This window comes from Pistacia vera, unplaced genomic scaffold (genome assembly GCF_008641045.1).
Source record: "Pistacia vera cultivar Batoury unplaced genomic scaffold, PisVer_v2 Contig790, whole genome shotgun sequence".
Classification (NCBI taxonomy): domain Eukaryota; kingdom Viridiplantae; phylum Streptophyta; class Magnoliopsida; order Sapindales; family Anacardiaceae; genus Pistacia; species Pistacia vera.
Window position 1 is genome coordinate 118,729 of NW_022196657.1, and position 19,828 is coordinate 138,556.

Genomic DNA, 19,828 nt, shown 5'->3' on the forward strand with positions numbered 1-19,828 from the left:
TATTTCCTAAGTTATCAACCAATGGGATGCAAGGAAGGACTTGCACGGCACCTACCCACTTGTAGGCTTGTAATCATTACCTTGAACTCAGCGGTTATAAATAGAGGACTCCCCCTCACAAAATCAAGATCTCTGATTTTCATAAAAACAAATAACAATGGCAACCTACGGAAAAGAGACTAACTTAATATTCTCTCTGAATACCAAGCCCTTGTAATTATGTTCGCAGTTCACGACCTCTTGTAACTTGGCTAATAACCAAGAACACTCATATAAAAGAAAACAATGGATATAAGAATCGCTTAAAGCATCCGAACCACTATAAAATTATCACTGTCTCATTTGCTATTAAGTATTTGCATGCTATTGTGACCTTAACCTAAATCTCAAATTAATCATGCATAATTTATAGAACCTACTTAGCACTTTGTACGTGCGAAGTCGTTGGTGTCAAAATCACTCATCAATAGAATTTAATACATACATACATACACTTCTAATCCTCATTTGAATTATACTTTTATTCAAGCTCCATGAAAGAAGACAAACAACCGAAAAGCTTAAAATCAAGCCAACAACAACGTTGAAGGGGGGTTAATTGATGGTTGGGTAAGCATTAGTGGGGTCACCAGCAAGTGATGTCTACGGTTGCTTTGGTGGGGCTTCATGCAATGATGGGTGATTGGAGCTCATGACGATAGGTGCGTAGAGCCTATTGACGATGGGTGCGTGGGGGGTGGGGATGAAGGAGAGAAGGTGTTAATTAGGTGTTTTTTGTTTTCTAATTAACTTTTATAAGTTATTAAAATTATAATTATGAGATATATGGGAATTTACTCTCTTACCATTCAATCTTTGAAAACAAACAAAATAGTACTGATGGAAGGGAGTTTTACATATTACTAATACCTAAGGGGTTTCATTGGTCTGGGCCAAACCTCAGGGGTTGAAATAATTATCACTTTTTTAATTGAATTTCTTGATTTTTACTGTATCACTCATACAAAATGGAAAAAAAAAAAAAAAGGAGGGAATTGAGGTGAGTGCCAAGGTATGAAGGCAAAAATAGGGGTGGAGAAATGAATTTCCACGCTGCATCAGGTTATGATTGTGGGAATAGGGATTGGGTGGGATTTGGGTGGAGGAGTTGAGATTAAAGCCGGAGGGGTGGTTATGTTAGGGTTGGGGGGATTTTATTTTAATTTATTATCTTTTTAAAATATTAATTATTTAACCCAGGTTCATTTACTTCTTTACCTTCCTTTTTGTTAAAATTAATGAAAATGTTCTTAACAGCAAGGGGTTTTGCATAATTACCATTACTTATGGGGTATAAATTCAACAAAAATTCAACAAAACTTCAGGGGTCTATAATCCCTTAAAAACAAATCAATAATGTTATAGACACCGGGACTCTACACCGAATTACATATCCCGTAACTCACACTAGCCACGTTTTACATTCACAAATATTTTGCTAGTGAACGGTCGTTCATCAACTATGGACAGCCGGTCACTTACAATGGACTCTCGTCCATATTTAAAGGACGTACGTTCATCACTTAATGAAAAAACAATGTAAACAAAAATAATGGACAACCGTTCATAGGTTATAGATGGTCGTCCATAAATAAAGGACGAGCATCCACATATAATGGGCGCCAATCCAATCTTTAAATAATAAAATTTATATAAACAAAATTAATGGACGGGTTCATATGTTAATGGTTTTAAAAAATTATAAACAAATTACGACTTCTCCAAAAATTTATATAGGTAATCGACTTCTCCACTTCTATAACGTCATATCCTCCAGTTTTTCCATTACTCTTGCCATTGTCATGGTCTTACTTGGCCAACGAAGAAGAGAGATCCACCTTTTTCTCATCATCTAATACGACGTCATTGCTGTCATCAGCATCATTCTGAACTAACTTGGCCGCACGCATCAATAGATGTTTCTCCACAATCTTAAGGCTAAGGTCCTCGTTCACCTCTTCATCATCCTTGCTCACCGCCACGACCTCCTTCGACTTTTTTTCCTCTTCATCAGGATCCAATTTCTGTTTTTGTTTTAGTCCCTGCGACATGTTCTCGGATTTAAAATTGTGAAAGAACTGTAACTTGAAGGAGAAAGTGAGGAAGAATCAGTTTGTATTTAAGTCCATAACTCAAGTGCATAAACCATGATATTTTTTTTAAACTATTAATAAGACATAAGAAAACAAGTGAAGGTGGTGATTTCCCTCATAAGTCACAAGTGTGTTGATAAATTGGAGAGTAGTTTGTCTGTGAACGCCCGTCCTTTATTTAGGGATGGCCGTCTATAATCTACGAACGACCGTCCATTATTTTTGTTTATATTGTTTTTCTATTTACTAATAAACGGACGTCCTTTAAATATAGACTCTCGTCCATATAATATGGATGGGAGTCCATCGTAAGTGAACGACCATCCATAGTTGATGAACGGCCGTGCACTAACAAAATATTTGTGAACGTGAAATATGGCTGGTGTGAGTCACGGGACACGTAATTCGATGTAAGAATTCGGTGAAGAGTCCCGATGTCTGTAGCATTATTGAAAACAAATATATGGAAATACGGTTTATTTTGAGGGATGATTAATTTAAACCCCCTGAGGTATGGGTATTAACTTAAAAGCCTCTACCGTTAGGTTAACGTTAATGTTTTTCTGTTAGTTTTAATAAGACGAGGTTAAAAGAGTAAATTGTTAATAGATTTTATAGTTAGTATAATTAATGAAATTGTAAAATAATGAATAAATAAATAAATGTTTAAATCACTTCACTTAACACAAGCTTATCTTAGCCCCACAAACAAACACTTGTCATCGTGCCAAATGTTCTAAAACTCGATTAACGACTGAATTTCGGGTTGAACCAGTCCGACCGGTCAGACAACGTCATCATACTGCACCATGATGACACAACAAAAACAAAATACTAAAATATACCGATTCAATAAAAAAAAAACTTCCATAACCCCCAAGAAATTTACAAATCGATTACCACGTGATAGAGACTTGAGAAACCAGTTGACATATACAAAACAATATGGTAAACTAAGTACCACAAGCATTCTTAATTAGAAATATAATTTTTACAGTGTTTCTTTGTAACTGATTTCAAATCAAATAAAATAAAATAAAAACACAAGAGAAAAAATTGAAGACACGATGTTTCTAATGTTTCTATTTAATTAATTTCCAAAATTTTGAAGACGATGTTTCTTTTTAATTAGTTTTGAAAAAGCTAAAGAAAACAAACCGTGATTCTTTTTAATTAATTTCCAAGAAGTCAAGGAAAATGGAATACAATGATTCTTTTTAATAAATTTCGAACAAAAATAAAAGAAGACAAAGAAATAAGAAATTAAATGGAAAAATCAAACAAAATGAAAAACAATGTTTCTTTTTAGTTAATTTCGCATAAATCAAAGGCAATTAAAAGAAAATAAAAAAAGAAACTTTAAAAAAATAAGAAAAATAACCCTGCAAGTAGTTAAAAAAGTTTGTTTCATTCATTTACTTATGAGATTTAACCCACCGTAATCTATTATATTTATAACTTAACTTATGAGATTTAACCCACCGTAATCTATTATATTTATAACTTATTCGTGACTTATTAATCGAGGTGAGCACAATAACCTATACATCTGGTTATTAAAAAAAAAAAAATTCAAAGAATAAGAAAAATATTGTTTCTTTCCCATTAATTTCGAAAAAATCACAGAAGAATAGATTTTAAAAAGAAGAAAAGTCAAAGAAAAACAATGAATTATCTAGTTAATTTTGAAAAAAAAAAAAAATCAGAGAAAACGAAGAAATTAAAAGAAAAATCAAAGAAAATACGAAACAAGGTTAAAAGGACAGAATAAAAGTAAAAGAAGAAGTAAAATCAGTATCAGAGGAGCATTGTTTGCATAATAAGTAACCGATATGAAAAATCCCAAAAAGTATTACACATTTTGCATCTCCAGTATTTCTTGTCGCAGAAATGTGACTGGAGTTGTGTCGTAAAAAATTTAAACAAGTTAGAAAGAAGAAGAAGGCAGAGTATACAGAGACTGGCGGCAGATGGAGGCTGGAGCGCAACGGCCTGAGTTGGTCGGTCAATAATTTTCTAGCATGGCAGGGAGAAGAAAGAAGACCGAAGAAGAAGACGAATGACGGTTGCTCATGAAAGAAGATGAGAAATGATAAATAGATTTTATTTTAGGGTTTTTTAATTTTTAGTTTTAGTGGGTCAATTTTCCCTCCGGCCCAATTGGACCCATGGTCTGACACTATTACGTCGATCCAACAACGGTCCAAAACGGTTTAATTAAGAAAACCGAGTTTGTTGTATTTGTGGATCGGCGTCAAGCCCGAAACTCGGTCTGACTGGTTCGATGCGACCGGCCGGTCCGGTCTAAGTTTCAGAACATTGGCCGCCCCCACAACCTGCACCCTGCCAACGGACCCACAGCCATGCGCACCCTTTCTCCACCTTGTTTCCTCCTTTCATCAGATATTCACATCCAAATCTCCTCAACCATGCCGCATGACCATTAAGGTTATCAAACCATACATTCAAGTTTTGAATCATTCAATTAAATTTCACGAATCAAATCATGTGGGTACGCAATATTTGGATTTGCAGTAATTTCTAAAGACCTAAAAGCTTTGGTTAACAGCAAAATGTGACAAATTCATATATATGCAGGCATGGCAAGTGAACACATAAAAAAAGGTAGCTGACAAAGTTGGTAAACCAACTTTCGAAATTCTTTATTGGGAAAAAACGACAAAGCAACTTCTTCTGGTTTTTTTTTTTTTTTTTGGACAATGATGTTGTGTGGGTAGGAGGAAGGTAGAGAGGTGCCGGGTGCGGATGGTACGAGGGGAGAAATTCTTAGCAAGTTTTGAAAGCATCCCGATTCAAGTGTCAATATTTACTCAAATGCATATATATATTAAGGAGAGCTGTTAAGAATTTCATTTAAAGACATCAGTTTTTCCAAATTAGAAAATATTAAAGGTTTATTGAAGAATGTCTCTTATAGAAAAAAAGGTTTTTACTTGATATAAATTATTTCCCAGGAAGTATATTGCAGGTGTACTTTTTGTTTAACTAAATACTGCAGAACCGACATAAATAATTTTTAATGCATCCTAATCGGTAAGTGACATGATGATAATGAGAATAAAATACTCTTTTAACTGAATAATGAAACAGCTCCAATCTTCATCTCTCCCCACCTAACCTTTCCATCTTCTTTATTGGTCTGTCGTCCTATGAGTTGCCGAAAAAGTACTCCACTTCAAAAGAAGAAAAACATATTACTGTTCAACAATTTGAACGGGTCATACAGAATATCCACGAGGGAAAATCCAAAATAATACTTTTTTTCATTTTTTTACGGTTCAATTCATACACCTCGTTACTTACGTCCCAGCATTTGGCAATGCCGACCCTAGCCGGATCACTGCATATACGTTAATCACTAACACTTTCTTTCATTCACAACCCTATAAATAAGCAGCTACCATTTCAACTTAATTTCTGTCAGAGGCACTCATAGCTTAACAAATAACTTTTTGACGAACGAAAGTTTCTAATTGAGTGCCAGCGCTTTAATCTTGACATGGCGAATTCCAAGTTGCTCATCATTCTTGTCATTGTAGCCACTTATGTTCCTTCAATTTTGGCAACAGATTTCGTGGTTGGAGATGCCACAGGTTGGACCACTAAATTCGATTACCAGAAGTGGGCTGAGGGGAAGGAGTTTCGCGTCGGTGACAAACTTAGTAAGTTAATTACTCTATAAATTAATTAATTAACCCTTCATATCAGGATTATTTTGTGAAGATGGCTGATTGATTATGATTTAATTGATTTTGTTGGGTTGGTGCAGTTTTCAATTATCCACAGGGAGCACACAATCTGATGAGAATAACTGATGCAGCTTCCTACCAACAGTGTGTGAAGTCACCTAATGCTAGAACTTCGAGTTCAGGAAGTGATGAAATTATACTAAGTTCACCTGGAAAGAAATGGTACATTTGTGGAGTTGGGCAGCATTGTGAGGTTGGAAATCAAAAGCTAGCAATAACAGTGTTGGCTGAAGGTGAAACTTTACCTCCAGTATCTGCTCCTTCTCCTTCAACTACTCCTCCACCATCTGCTGCAACTGGAAGGACTGCGTCACTTTTCTATGGATTCATGGCTGTTGTGGCTGCTTTTGTTGGAATCTTGATGGTTTAGTATTGAAACTAACAGTGCTGATGATAGGATTTAATATAATATTCCTTGAGTAACGGTTTTTGTGTGATTGTTCTGAGTTTAATATTGTTATTGTTGTAGATTTGGGAATATTGATTTTAATTTTGTATTGTAATTGAGTTTTAATCATTTAGTTGATGTATATGATCTCATTGAGCATGTATACACTTGCTCTTTTCCGATGTGTAATATTTTAGTTTCATAGTAGATTGCTTATTCAAAGTAACATTGGTATCATACTATCACTTACATATATACATAATCTTTTATTATACTTGTTAGGTAAACAAATCAAATATCCAATTTTTTCAGATCGAATTAGATACCAGATATCGGATTATTTTACACATCCCTAATCCGAGGCCGAGATCTTAGGCGAGTTAACCAGGCCATCAATGAATGATGAAATAGGAGGTGTTTGCGTGTCCCTTTTTGTCACTTAGTAGACTTTAGTTTTACTTGATAGAATTTAGATAGGTGACGTACGTGTTTGTTTTCTAAATGGAGATGATATCTAAATAAATGTTTCATATTTGCGTTTTACTAATATGTCCTTACATAAATTATACTAGCTGTAGACTACAATTGTATCATTAAATTTTAATTGATTATCAATTATATTAATATAAATTGTTAATTAAACGTATAATATCTTAAATTAAAAATTAGTAAATCAATTCCTAAGGTGTTTTTATAACAATATTGGTATTAAAGTAATCATTTTTGAATAATCCATCTATATAATTTTTAAAGCCAATAAAAGATGGTGTTTAGCCGAGATTTGATAGACAAAATTTTGGTGTCAAACTTTCTCTATTAGAGTCCAGCCAAATGTTGCATATATTGTCATAAAAAAAACTAAAAGATTAAATAGATCATTCTGAGATATCAGTTGATACTATTATTAATTTATTATTACCAAATCGCATCGAAAAATTTTCTTGTCATTGGATTCTAAAAAATGTTTTCTGGCAGCTGATTGTCAATTCTAACTGTTATAGTGGTCAATTCTGGCTATTAAATAACCTTTTATTATTATTATTATTATTATTATTATTATTAAATAGATTTATCTGAGAATAAGTGATCATTTTTAGGGGAGGCCTAGACATACACCGAGGTCTACGTATACGGAGACCAAGACCGAAGCCTTTCCAGGCACTAAACATGTACATCAACAAGGACCAAAGCTAAGAGACTTTGGCAACTGAAACTCCTTTAACACCATTGTCTTAGGTAATGAGTTGCAAACACTCTTCTAAGTCGTCGCCCTAGGACTAAGAATCTTTACCAAGTACTTGACAAAAACAAAGCATCAACATGTGGCGCCGTTTAGCGAATGGAAAACAAAAAGTTTGTTATTCACAGTGAACAAATATGATAGAACTAGTAAGGAAAAGAGTCAACGCCCCAAAGAGGGAGGTCTAGAATGCGAGCTAAGGCTTGATTCCTTGAGTGTTTAAAAGAGTTAGTTCAAACCAATGAGATAATAAAGAATATGAGTCGGGAAGGAAGAAAGACGTGTCGCGTAAGGCAAAAGGCCATTTGATCCTATTGGTTACACAGATAGCAGCCATACAAGCGGCCGGTGATCAAACCCTATTCAAGAGATTTTGGAACTTTAAGGAGAGCTGCAAGCTAGCTATGAAAGCCAATAAAATGGACAGAGGTAACCCTAATGAACTTTTCCCACTTTCTTATGATGACAAAAAAATATTTAAAAGATTTTTGAAAATATATAAAGTTATAAATTTCTTTAAAATAGAAAATAACTTGATTTTTAAAAAATATGAAAGAAAATAGTTTGAGACATCAATTCCTAAGAAGGAAAGGATGTCGGGGGATATACCGAGGCTGAGGCCGAAGCCTTTCAAGGCTTTGAGCACCTCAACAAAGAAAAGAACTAAGAGACGTTTATAACAATAGAAACTCCTAGCACCATTGTCCTAGATTGGGGTGTTTAGGAATTTAGGGTAGAATCAAAACCGACAGTACCCGGGGTTTCAGTTTTGGTTTTGGTTCCTATCCAGAGCTGGCCCTCACAAGGTTGATCCCAGTTCCAAAAATTGGAACCGGGACAGTGTCGTTCTGATTCCGGTTCCAACGCTTTAGGAACTAGAACTAGAATCAGGACTAAATTAAAATTTTATAAAAATATGGGGACCATTTGGAAATTTGATGATTCAATTGAATAAGAAAACGTAAAACGTGAAATTCAATTTACGATTTGCAAAAGCCCTAAGTTCAATTTTGTATAAAGAACACCAATGAGCTTTGCGAAGCGGAGCCTCTGACTATCAGATGTGTTCTATGGTGAGAGCTCGAAAGGCCAACACGAAGTAAGTAAAGGAAACTGAGGCTGGGGTTGCTTTTGTTATCAGAGGAGAATAAGGTTGTGCCTGATTTCCCGACAATTTTTTTAGCAGTGGAGAGCAAGGAAAAGAGGGAGGAGAGGGTGAACAAGATGAGGGGGGTGGCAGAGGAAGAGGACAAGAGGGAAGTAGAGGAGGTGGAAGAAGTGAAGAAGATGGCGAGGGAAGCAACAGTGGTAGAGGAAAGGAGGGAGGTGGTAGGGTCAAGGGAGTTGTGGAGGTGAAAGAGGTTTGAGAGCATTAGCATGAAGGCTTTGTCCATGGTGCCTTTTAATTTGAAACAAAATGACCTCTTTTATGATTTTAGGTTAGGGTTTAGTGGGAAGTGGTGGTTGCAATGTATTTGTAATTGTTGTAAACAATTGGGGTGTATTTGTAATTTTCACAAGGTATATTTGTCATTTTTGTGACTAATAGGAGAGCATTCATAATTTTCCCAAGTACCCAGAACCAGAACCTATGTTCCAAGTTCAATTCTATACATTTAGAAACCGAAGCCAATTGGTTTTGGTTCTGGTTCCAAATTCTAGGAACCAGTTGGTGCCTGTTCCGATTCTATGGGATTTGGATGGTTACCCGAACTCGCCCACCCCACTGAGTTTTCCTCACCAAATACCCTTGTAAGTTCTCATTTTGAGAGTAAGAAGTTCTACTAGTTACTTACAAAAATCAAGCGACAAAAAACACTAGGTCATACAAATTCCCATTACTAGAAAAATTACATTATGTTGTCCCATGTGAGAAGCAATGTTTTGACACCTGACCCGGGGTGTCACCGGCCATGGGGCCAGGTCCTAGGTTGGACCAATGAAGTCACCATGCTGACATCATCAAACCTAAAAAATTTCCTAAAACTAAACATTGAAGACTCTAGAATGCAACCCGCAGAGCTAACAAGGCGGAAAATTTATGTGAAATTTAAACACTAAATTAGCAACAACAACAAAATCCGAAATACCAATAATAATAATAACAACATCCATAGAATCAATACATCTCTTCTACCTTGTCATGCACTCATCTTATGTAATGTAATTCAATCAATGGTAATGTAACTCCAAACCCAACAAAACTATAGATGAACTCCACAAATAATCTCTAATATCAATAGATGGGGTATAAGATGAGAATGAATTTCAAGCCTCTGCAACAAAAAAGATTTTGCTCGATTCACAATTAGGCCAATTAAATTTAGTTCATCGCAATAAGCTGATAAGACATAAGGACAAGTAAAGTTTTAATTATATCTATTTGAAGTAGAAATAGAAACGATATAAGAAATGTAATTGCATCAAACCTTTTCTCTCTACATGTTTCTCAGTCTTCCAACCTCTTCCTCCATGGGTTGATCAAGCTTTTGATCCAAAACCCAAATACTTCCTTTGTTATTTTCATTGTCTTCATCAATCTCAACTCTAGCAACCATTCCCAAACTCAAATCAAATTGATTAAGCTTCCACCAAAGACTTTTAATATCTCTCCCTAGATGAAACCCAAAAACTCTAACACAAACTCACAACTTTATCCGCTTTAATACTTTTGCCCAATTTGTTCTATACTTCATTCTTGAATTCTTGAACTTGTCAAATAATTCATATTTATGTCTCATTAAATAAACATATCCATATCTTCTGAAGTCATAAGTAAATGTGATGAACTAGGAATATCCTCCTCTGNCAAGAGGGAAGTAGAGGAGGTGGAAGAAGTGAAGAAGATGGCGAGGGAAGCAACAGTGGTAGAGGAAAGGAGGGAGGTGGTAGGGTCAAGGGAGTTGTGGAGGTGAATGAGGTTTGAGAGCATTAGCATGAAGGCTTTGTCCATGGTGCCTTTTAATTTGAAACAAAATGACCTCTTTTATGATTTTAGGTTAGGGTTTAGTGGGAAGTGGTGGTTGCAATGTATTTGTAATTGTTGTAAACAATTGGGGTGTATTTGTAATTTTCACAAGGTATATTTGTCATTTTTGTGACTAATAGGAGAGCATTCATAATTTTCCCAAGTACCCAGAACCAGAACCTATGTTCCAAGTTCAATTCTATACATTTAGAAACCGAAGCCAATTGGTTTTGGTTCTGGTTCCAAATTCTAGGAACCAGTTGGTGCCTGTTCCGATTCTATGGGATTTGGATGGTTACCCGAACTCGCCCACCCCACTGAGTTTTCCTCACCAAATACCCTTGTAAGTTCTCATTTTGAGAGTAAGAAGTTCTACTAGTTACTTACAAAAATCAAGCGACAAAAAACACTAGGTCATACAAATTCCCATTACTAGAAAAATTACATTATGTTGTCCCATGTGAGAAGCAATGTTTTGACACCTGACCCGGGGTGTCACCGGCCATGGGGCCAGGTCCTAGGTTGGACCAATGAAGTCACCATGCTGACATCATCAAACCTAAAAAATTTCCTAAAACTAAACATTGAAGACTCTAGAATGCAACCCGCAGAGCTAACAAGGCGGAAAATTTATGTGAAATTTAAACACTAAATTAGCAACAACAACAAAATCCGAAATACCAATAATAATAATAACAACATCCATAGAATCAATACATCTCTTCTACCTTGTCATGCACTCATCTTATGTAATGTAATTCAATCAATGGTAATGTAACTCCAAACCCAACAAAACTATAGATGAACTCCACAAATAATCTCTAATATCAATAGATGGAGTATAAGATGAGAATGAATTTCAAGCCTCTGCAACAAAAAAGATTTTGCTCGATTCACAATTAGGCCAATTAAATTTAGTTCATCGCAATAGGTTGATAAGACATAAGGACAAGTAAAGTTTTAATTATATCTATTTGAAGTAGAAATAGAAACAATATAAGAAATGTAATCGCATCAAACCTTTTCTCTCTACATGTTTCTCAGTCTTCCAACCTCTTCATCCATGGGTTGATCAAGCTTTTGATCCAAAACCCAAATACTTCCTTTGTTATTTTCATTGTCTTCATCAATCTCAACTCTAGCAACCATTCCCAAACTCAAATCAAATTGATTAAGCTTCCACCAAACACTTTTAATATCTCTCCCTAGATGAAACCCAAAAACTCTAACACAAACTCACAACTTTATCCACTTTAATACTTTTGCCCAGTTTGTTCTATACTTCATTCTTGAATTCTTGAACTTGTCAAATAATTCAGATTTATGTCTCATTAAATAAATATATTCATATCTACTGAAGTCATAAGTAAATGTGATGAACTAGGAATATCCTCCTCTGGCTTGAATTGCTAATGGTCCACATACATTGCTATGGATGATACTGTAGATCTTTTCACTGCTTCCAGTGAAAGATGTTTTAGTCATTTTGCCTAAAAGACATGACTTGCATATCTCATAAGATTGAAAATCAAATGGATCCAAAACCTTGTCCTTGTAGAGTTTTGCAATGTGAGTCTGATTAAGATGACCTAGCCTACAATGCCAAAAAAATGTTTGGTTCAAGTCACCCATGCTTGGCTTTCATATTTTCAAGATTGAGTATCTCTTTATTATCCATTTCTAAAACATATAAACCATTATGTAATCTTGTAGTTACATAATGAATATTTTTTAAACTAAAAGACATCAATCCATCAGCTATAATAAAACGATATCTAAAACTGTCCAAAGCGAACACTGAATTTATATTCTTCAAAACTGAAGGTACATAATAACAATTTATGTAAAATAAGGCCCGAAGCAACAACAAATGACAATTTCCTACAACTAATGTGACAATTGTAGCTCCATTCCCAACGAGTAGGTCCACCTCCCTTTGGCCAAGTATTCTTTTCTTCCATAGTTCCTACACATTAATACAAATGTGAGATCCACATCTAGTGTCAATAACCCAAGATTTTAACGGAGATAGGTTAATTTCAATCATGAACATACCTTTAGAAGAAGAGGCAACATTCTTCTTCTTACTTTTTAGGAAGGCCTTGCAATGTTCATCCAGTAGCCAGTTTTTCCACAATGAAAACAAACAACCTTCTCATCCTCTATGTTCACTCCCATTGGCTCATGAGCTTGTTCAATTTTAGACTTAGCCTTGGCTTTGACTTTATCACTACCAAAGTTAGCATCAACTAACATCATAGTGTTTGACATATTCATGTCTAACTCTATGGCCTCCAATATCCTCAGATGCTTAGGAACAGTTTTCTTCTCATTATTTTTGACAAAGTCACTAACAAATTGAGAAAAAGTATCATGTACGGATTGTAAGACTAGGCCTATTATTAAACCTTCTTCAAGACCACATCCTAAAATGTCTAGTGCCTCAATATACTTCATCATCTTAAGCATATGAGGCCCAACTTTGGCACCCTTGTCCATATTGCATCTGAATAATTTGTTTGAGACCTTATACTTCTCCTTTTGTCGAAGGGTCAAGACCATGGTGGATAGATCCATCTTCGCATACTGCTTTTGCAGTTCCGGTATCATTGATGCTAATATAAGATACTTTATAAGGTCAATGTTAGTATCATGCAAACGTTATGAATAAACGTCTCTTTGTTCTTGGGTGGAATCATCATCAAGCTCTAAAGTTTGCTCCATGGTATATAATTTGTCTTCAGACTCAAGTACAGATTGAAAATGTCTATACCAGTTTATGAAATTATTACCATCAAACTGGTTTCCTTTTTCGATAAGTGATCGCAATGATAGTGTGTTGGTAGTCATTTTGTGAGTCTACAAGTGCAAAATAAATAGAGTTAATATCATGTTATAAATTTAATTAATCAATGTCTTTTAATTAATTAAATTCTTCCACTATTTTACTAAGATTTAATAGCCTTCATTGTGAAACTCGGGAGGCCCGTTGGTTTTCCTAGTGGGACAAGATCCCATCAATTCCATTTTAAACCTGCATTGATCGAATCAAGCCAAAATGGGTTGAATTAGGTAGGTCAAACAAACTCAATTTATACTAGCTAATGGCACCGACCATTAATCCTCAAATATAAATTGGGCCACAAGACCAATTACACAATTCATTGGCACCAACCATTGACGTCCAATGTAACTCTTGGATCAAGAGAGTAGACACTACATGTCAACTTGTGCATCATTAGATTACACTTCTCTACTTTGCCTCTAGTACGTTTTCAACCTTTGTTGATCAAACAAGTTAAAAACTACTAGTTAAGTCTTTACCCAACACCATTAAGGAAAAACTCCAATTTGACTTAGCCTCCAACTGGCAGAAGTGCAACATTCGCTAATGTGAACAAGGCTACGACGAACAATGGTTTGACTAGGCCTATGGTGTTGGAAGGCGTGAATTAGACTTAATATCTTTAATGAGGGTTTTGTATTTGGTCTCATCATTTTATTGTCTTGGCTAACATGTTATAGTCATAATATCCATCCTTAGCATGCATATTAAGCAATAAAGGTAAACGTGCTGGTAATGGCCTAACTAAAACCGATTTCCTCTAGCCTAGAGGAATCGGTAAGTCAACCTATGGTCAAAACAAAAAAACTTGGGTCTTCAAGTTTGCTCACCTCTTCATTACTCCATCATTTCTTCATCATGTACATTACAAAAGGAATTTACAAAAGAAATAAATCCTATTCTAATTTACATCAATAGATTAGAAACCTCGCGTTACATACGAGAGGAATGAGATGAGAGGAAGAGTTACATAAAGAATTTAGAGGGAGGCAGGACATGTAGGTCCTATTTATTTAAAAAATACAAACATACCCAAAATAAAACAATCCATAGGTCTGAGACTCATGTATCAGGCCCTATGTAATTTTCAAACAAGAATCATTGCATACATTCAAAACAGTCAATTTTGAATTCAATGGGTGATATTAAAAATTACCCTTTTGATTTGCAATTATTATTGGTTCAACACTTTTAAAATACTGCACTTAAGTCCCATCACACGACAACGCGATACAAGACAAACAATTGCTCGCTTGCCATGGCGTATCAACGAAAAAAGAACGTGTGCCACGGCATGAGTTGGATATTCGCAATCTCATGTTGCTCTTACACTGCAGCTAAGTTTTATTTCGTCTTAGCGTGAGTAGGATTTTTACGATCTCACATCACTTTCACGCTACGGCAAAGTTTTATTTTGCCATAACATGCACAAGTTTTTATCGTTACTTCGACACCAAAAACATGTGCCGTAGCGAATATTTATTTCACCACGGTATGAGCTGTTTTTTCAACTTATCGCCAAGGCAAAGATTTATTTCACCGCGACGTGAGATGGTTTTTCAACACCATTACGTTTGTACGGAGAATCATAGATTTTGCAAAAAATAATTCACGATCAGGCACATTTACTCGCAACAATGCGAAACCGAAACGAATCATGTGCAAAACACATGACCAAAACTAGGACATTCACAACAATGCGCATCCAACAGCAACATTTTGCCAAAACAACAATTTCAACAAAAACGTTAATTTAAATTCATATTAAACCAATAAATATGCATCCACAAAATTTAATATCTTCATTAATCAAATTGATTAACCTAATCATGTACAAATTATTAAAATAATCAATTTACACACAAACATGCAGTCAAACAAATCACATGTTTTAAAAACGTATATTAAATAATACAATAAGATATAAGAGACTCTGATACCACTGTTAGGTTCTAATCGAAATATACGCAGTGAGATTCAAAAATTTATTCTGATTATTAAACCCTAAACCCATTGATCCTTATACCAATTGTATTATTTACATGTTAAACAAATAAATAATTCAGAATTGATTTATTATACCTACGTTTGGCAGCTCCTTCTATGGATTAATTCAATTACGCTTCACTCCAAGTGTAGGAATAAAGTTACGGTAATCCATACGAAGACAAGAAATTTACACAATTAATTTTGCTAGAATTAATTGCATGATTCAAAGAAGTTGGGGCTGAAATTTTTAAGAGAAAAATTACTTTACACTAAGGGAAAAACGGCTAGGGTTTCTATGTTATGAGTTGTCTCTATTAAAAATAATTTTAGTTGCCTTTTTGTAGTGCAACTAAAAACCCTATTCCTTTTAGTAATAGTTTAAAACTTATTTCTTAATTGGAATAGCCATCTATTCCTATTTGGAATAGATATTCCCTTTTTCCCAAACAAGCATTAATGGTATTTAATCATTATTATTAATTAATTAATTATCTAATATATATATATATATATTAATTCTAATAATAATTTATTTATAAACATATTTACACCAATAATTATATAAATAAATATGTAACCTTACGAATCAAATTCCAATATAAAATTGGACATGGGCAACAACCTTTCAGTAAATTTAATTGCATTGTAAGATTACCAAAATACTATTTCATCATAAAATGACAAAACCGTCATTTTATTTAATCTTCCTTAAATTGTCTTCTAAGTGTATGACTCATAGGCTCCTTATCATATTGGCAGTAAGTAATATATTATGATTAGCACTCTATTAATCGCCTCATTACACACAAACCAAGATTGGCCTCTACCAAGACATCATGACCACCCAATAGATTCGGATTTAGCGAAACAACTACCTATCAACGGTATGGTTACTATGTAATTTAATCATTTCATCATCTCTTATCTCATCAAGGTTTGAAGCACATAATTAGTGTTAGCTTCAAGTATGAATCTCCTTGACATATTTGTATTCGGTCATCGAACCAACGACCAAATGAGCAATAATTCGATTCCACATGGCCACAAATTTAAGGTCATTGCCTTTTACCCAATATCTCACCAAGATAATTTATCCTGTACTCAGGAGTGATGAATCCTTTGTCGACCCAGCATAGCCATAGTATGTTTCTTAATATAGTCAATTACTACCATATTGATAACCCTATATAGGATTACGTTTGGCTAGTGTCAACCTACACCAATATTTACACACGATACTCTGATGATCTCAAGTCTAAAGATCATATGCACCACCATTCGTTAAAGGATGTATTCCATAGACACTAAGGTTACCATTTATATAGAATCCTCTAAATGGGTCAGTCCAATGAACTCATGAATAACAAGCACACATGCATCGTACCCATGTGTCGCACCAAGTTGTCACCAAACAACTTTGACATGCGAGATATGTCACTACCTTTTGGTTGGGACGTTCAATGCTATGATAGTTTTACCATATTATCTATGCCCTCAGTCATAATAATACTAGGACTATAGAGTTTCTAGAATGGTCACCATAAGTGCTCATAAGTATCTCACAATCAAGACTTACAACCACTTGATTCTCTCTTCACGGTTTCACCACTCTAAGGACATATATATAATATGATTTATATAATATAAATAATGCCTTTTATTAATAGAATAACACAATACATAGAGTCATTTTACAATATTTAATTGGCTTTAGAGCACTTACTCTAATAGAATGAGGAATTGAAATATGTAACTGGGTTTTGCAATTTTAGTGACCCGGTTTGGGCCCCGAGCCGGTTGTACCGAAGGTTTGCTACTGTTCTGCGGGTCCAACTGCAGTCACTCCAAGTTAACTGATATAGTAAGGTTTATCTTTGGTGCGGATCGATGAAGGCCTCTGTTCCTAGTTCGACCGCTCGAACCAGCCGAGCCGAACTTGACTTCAAAACATTGGTGAGAAGGCACATGCATACTTGCACTTGTTGCGCAAATTGCACATGTTGGCTAGTTAAAAATATTGTTGGATTAGGCTCATTATCAAAGCCCAAGTATAGCCCAAGAAGTGAGTTGGCTCAAGCTCTTTAAAGAAGTGTGGAGATTTAGTCAAGTGAAATATGTGGCAATAGTTCGCTCTTGAAGGCTATAATAAGGGGCATTGGTTAGAGTTTTATGCATCCCAAAGAAAAAGAGAAGAATATCCAAAGGAGAAGAAAATTAGAAAGGTTTGTGTTAAACTTTGAGTTAGAGAATTTGTATCGAAAATTCTCTTGGGTGTAATTATTTTTTTATTTTTGGGTGCGAGAAAGTTACTGAGAGTGTGAGTAATTGAAATTTTTTTCATATAGTGAATTTTTTCAGGTTGTCTTTCGCAACGAGAGTGGTTTTTTCTCCGATTTGGAGTTTTCACTTAATTTTTGTGTTGTGAGATTGTGTTCTTAATTCTCTAATTTCTATTTCTCTATATTGTGCGACATTTATTCCTAACAGAATTGAAGTCATCATTCTTTAGATAGTTGTTGAATTTTTCGACAGATGCAGTAGTAAATGTGGGAGAAAATACATATGGCTAGATTATACGTTTATGGAAGAAATTTTTCAACAATTTTCTTTTTTTTTATTTTTTTTTTCCTCTTAGGAAAAATTGTTAAATTTGAGAAGATTTAATGAAGCTTACGAATGCGAAATGCCTAACTGATCTGAGCTGCAAGGACAGGCAAAAAATATATTCTCGCTATACATGAACATTCTTTCATCTATTATAATTATTAATATAATTAAAGATTTGGAAAATTAATATATATTTATTAATTATTGTATAAATGATATGATACCAATTGTAGTATGGAGTATGGACTCTCTCTTCCCTAACATTACCCTAGATCTAGCATTGAATGAATTAAATAAATAGTTGGACCAGATGCAGTGTTAGTGAAACTCCAAACTGCCTTGGTAATTCTAGATCCAGTCATAATCATTTACCACGTCAACCCTTCAGCCGCGTAACTTTATAATTTAATATGTCCACCAGCATAACACCCGGTGTGCCATGAATAGCCGGCCAGCCTTCATCTCTGGCTTTTACTTCGACCTAGTCTGAGAAATCGACTACTTTCAATTGAAAAATCAAAATTATACCACATTGACCGCAGCTTGATGTGACCATGCCAACTACCATCACTTTTTTCAAGTGTTCCTCGTTTTGCAGTTGCATCATTTCCAACTGCTTAACATACAATCATGCAATCAACTACAGATGTAAAATATCGATAAATTTACTTTCTATGTTTATAGTTGCACTACTTTGCTTTTGTTTATTGTTCTAAAACCAATTAAGTTCCGCATGTTATAAACGATGCTCTTTCTCATTGTTCGTGATGGGATTTGAAGTCACCAAAAATGTTTAATTAGAATTTCAACATTGCCTAAGTTCCACAATGAACTTTTTCACCGGATCTCGTCTAAAAATAATAAAATATTTGAACACATGTTGCTTATAAAAGAAGTAACATTCTTGAAAGCTCTCTCTCGCTTTGAACCAAAAACAAATTATTCAAAGTCATGCCATAAGTAACCCTAGAAGCTAATAACTTATGAATGCTGATAGTAATAAAGAGCTTCTCGAGATTAGGCTAAATGTCCCTATCTATAAGAAAATGACTCAAGTTCCGAGGATCTATGTATTTTATATAAAGTGAGAGAGAGACCATAAATGAGGGTTTTCGGATAGATGAATATGAGGCCATAAATATTACCGCATATGAAGCAAATTGAACATTTGTGGCATTGGCAGACAAACCCTAGTATTTTAATGTTCTTGATTCAATTAAAGATAACAAAGCCTATTCTTTTTCCTGAAATTGATAATGTTTATTTGATTGGAACTTTTGATAATGAAGAAGAAGCAACCCAACTTCTGTCTTATCCGACAGCTAGGTTGGCTGAGAAGGAAGTTTAACCAACACCAAAACTTTAAGCAAGTGCGTGTCTCTGATGCAAATTGCACATTGTCTTCAATATCATACCAAAACCTCAGCTGCTAACAGTAAAACGGTGCTTTCCGCCCGAAAACTGATGTTCAAATTTCAAATATGTAGCTTTCAGGTCAAATTGGTTGCATTCAAGCTAAAGCAGAGCATCACACATCTGGTGCAAAAAATTTTAAAAGACAATAGTGTTCGATAAAACAATCAATTGACAGAAGCCCAAATTATACAGACTTAATGAAATTGATTCATATTGATTTTGTGTTGATTATAGTATTTGGCAAATGATACAACAGCATGAAAGTGCTTAAAATAATTTATAATAGCCAATCAATTTAACCAAGAAAACTTGAAAAACAGTTAACAAGAATTTAAGGTAACAGATTAATTGTGTTGACTCTAAACCCACGTTGGTACTGGGAGAGCAGCCGCAATTTTTAACACAACCAAATATCAAGGAAAACTGAATTGTTTCGTTTGGGGGCTTTAGAAGTAATTGAAAATATAATTGCT

The 19,828-nt window shown here is 34.7% G+C and overlaps 1 protein-coding gene across 1 annotated transcript; it reads left to right on the forward strand.

Annotated features, from left to right (window-relative positions):
• The first annotated feature begins 5,589 nt into the window (after positions 1 to 5,589).
• On the forward strand, positions 5,590 to 6,442 carry LOC116116946 (mavicyanin-like). Its single transcript, XM_031402981.1, has 2 exons — positions 5,590 to 5,815; positions 5,923 to 6,442. The coding sequence occupies exons 1-2, from the start codon at positions 5,653 to 5,655 to the stop codon at positions 6,270 to 6,272; spliced, it is 513 nt and encodes a 170-aa protein (XP_031258841.1). The 5' UTR covers positions 5,590 to 5,652; the 3' UTR covers positions 6,273 to 6,442.
• The last annotated feature ends 13,386 nt before the right edge of the window (positions 6,443 to 19,828 follow it).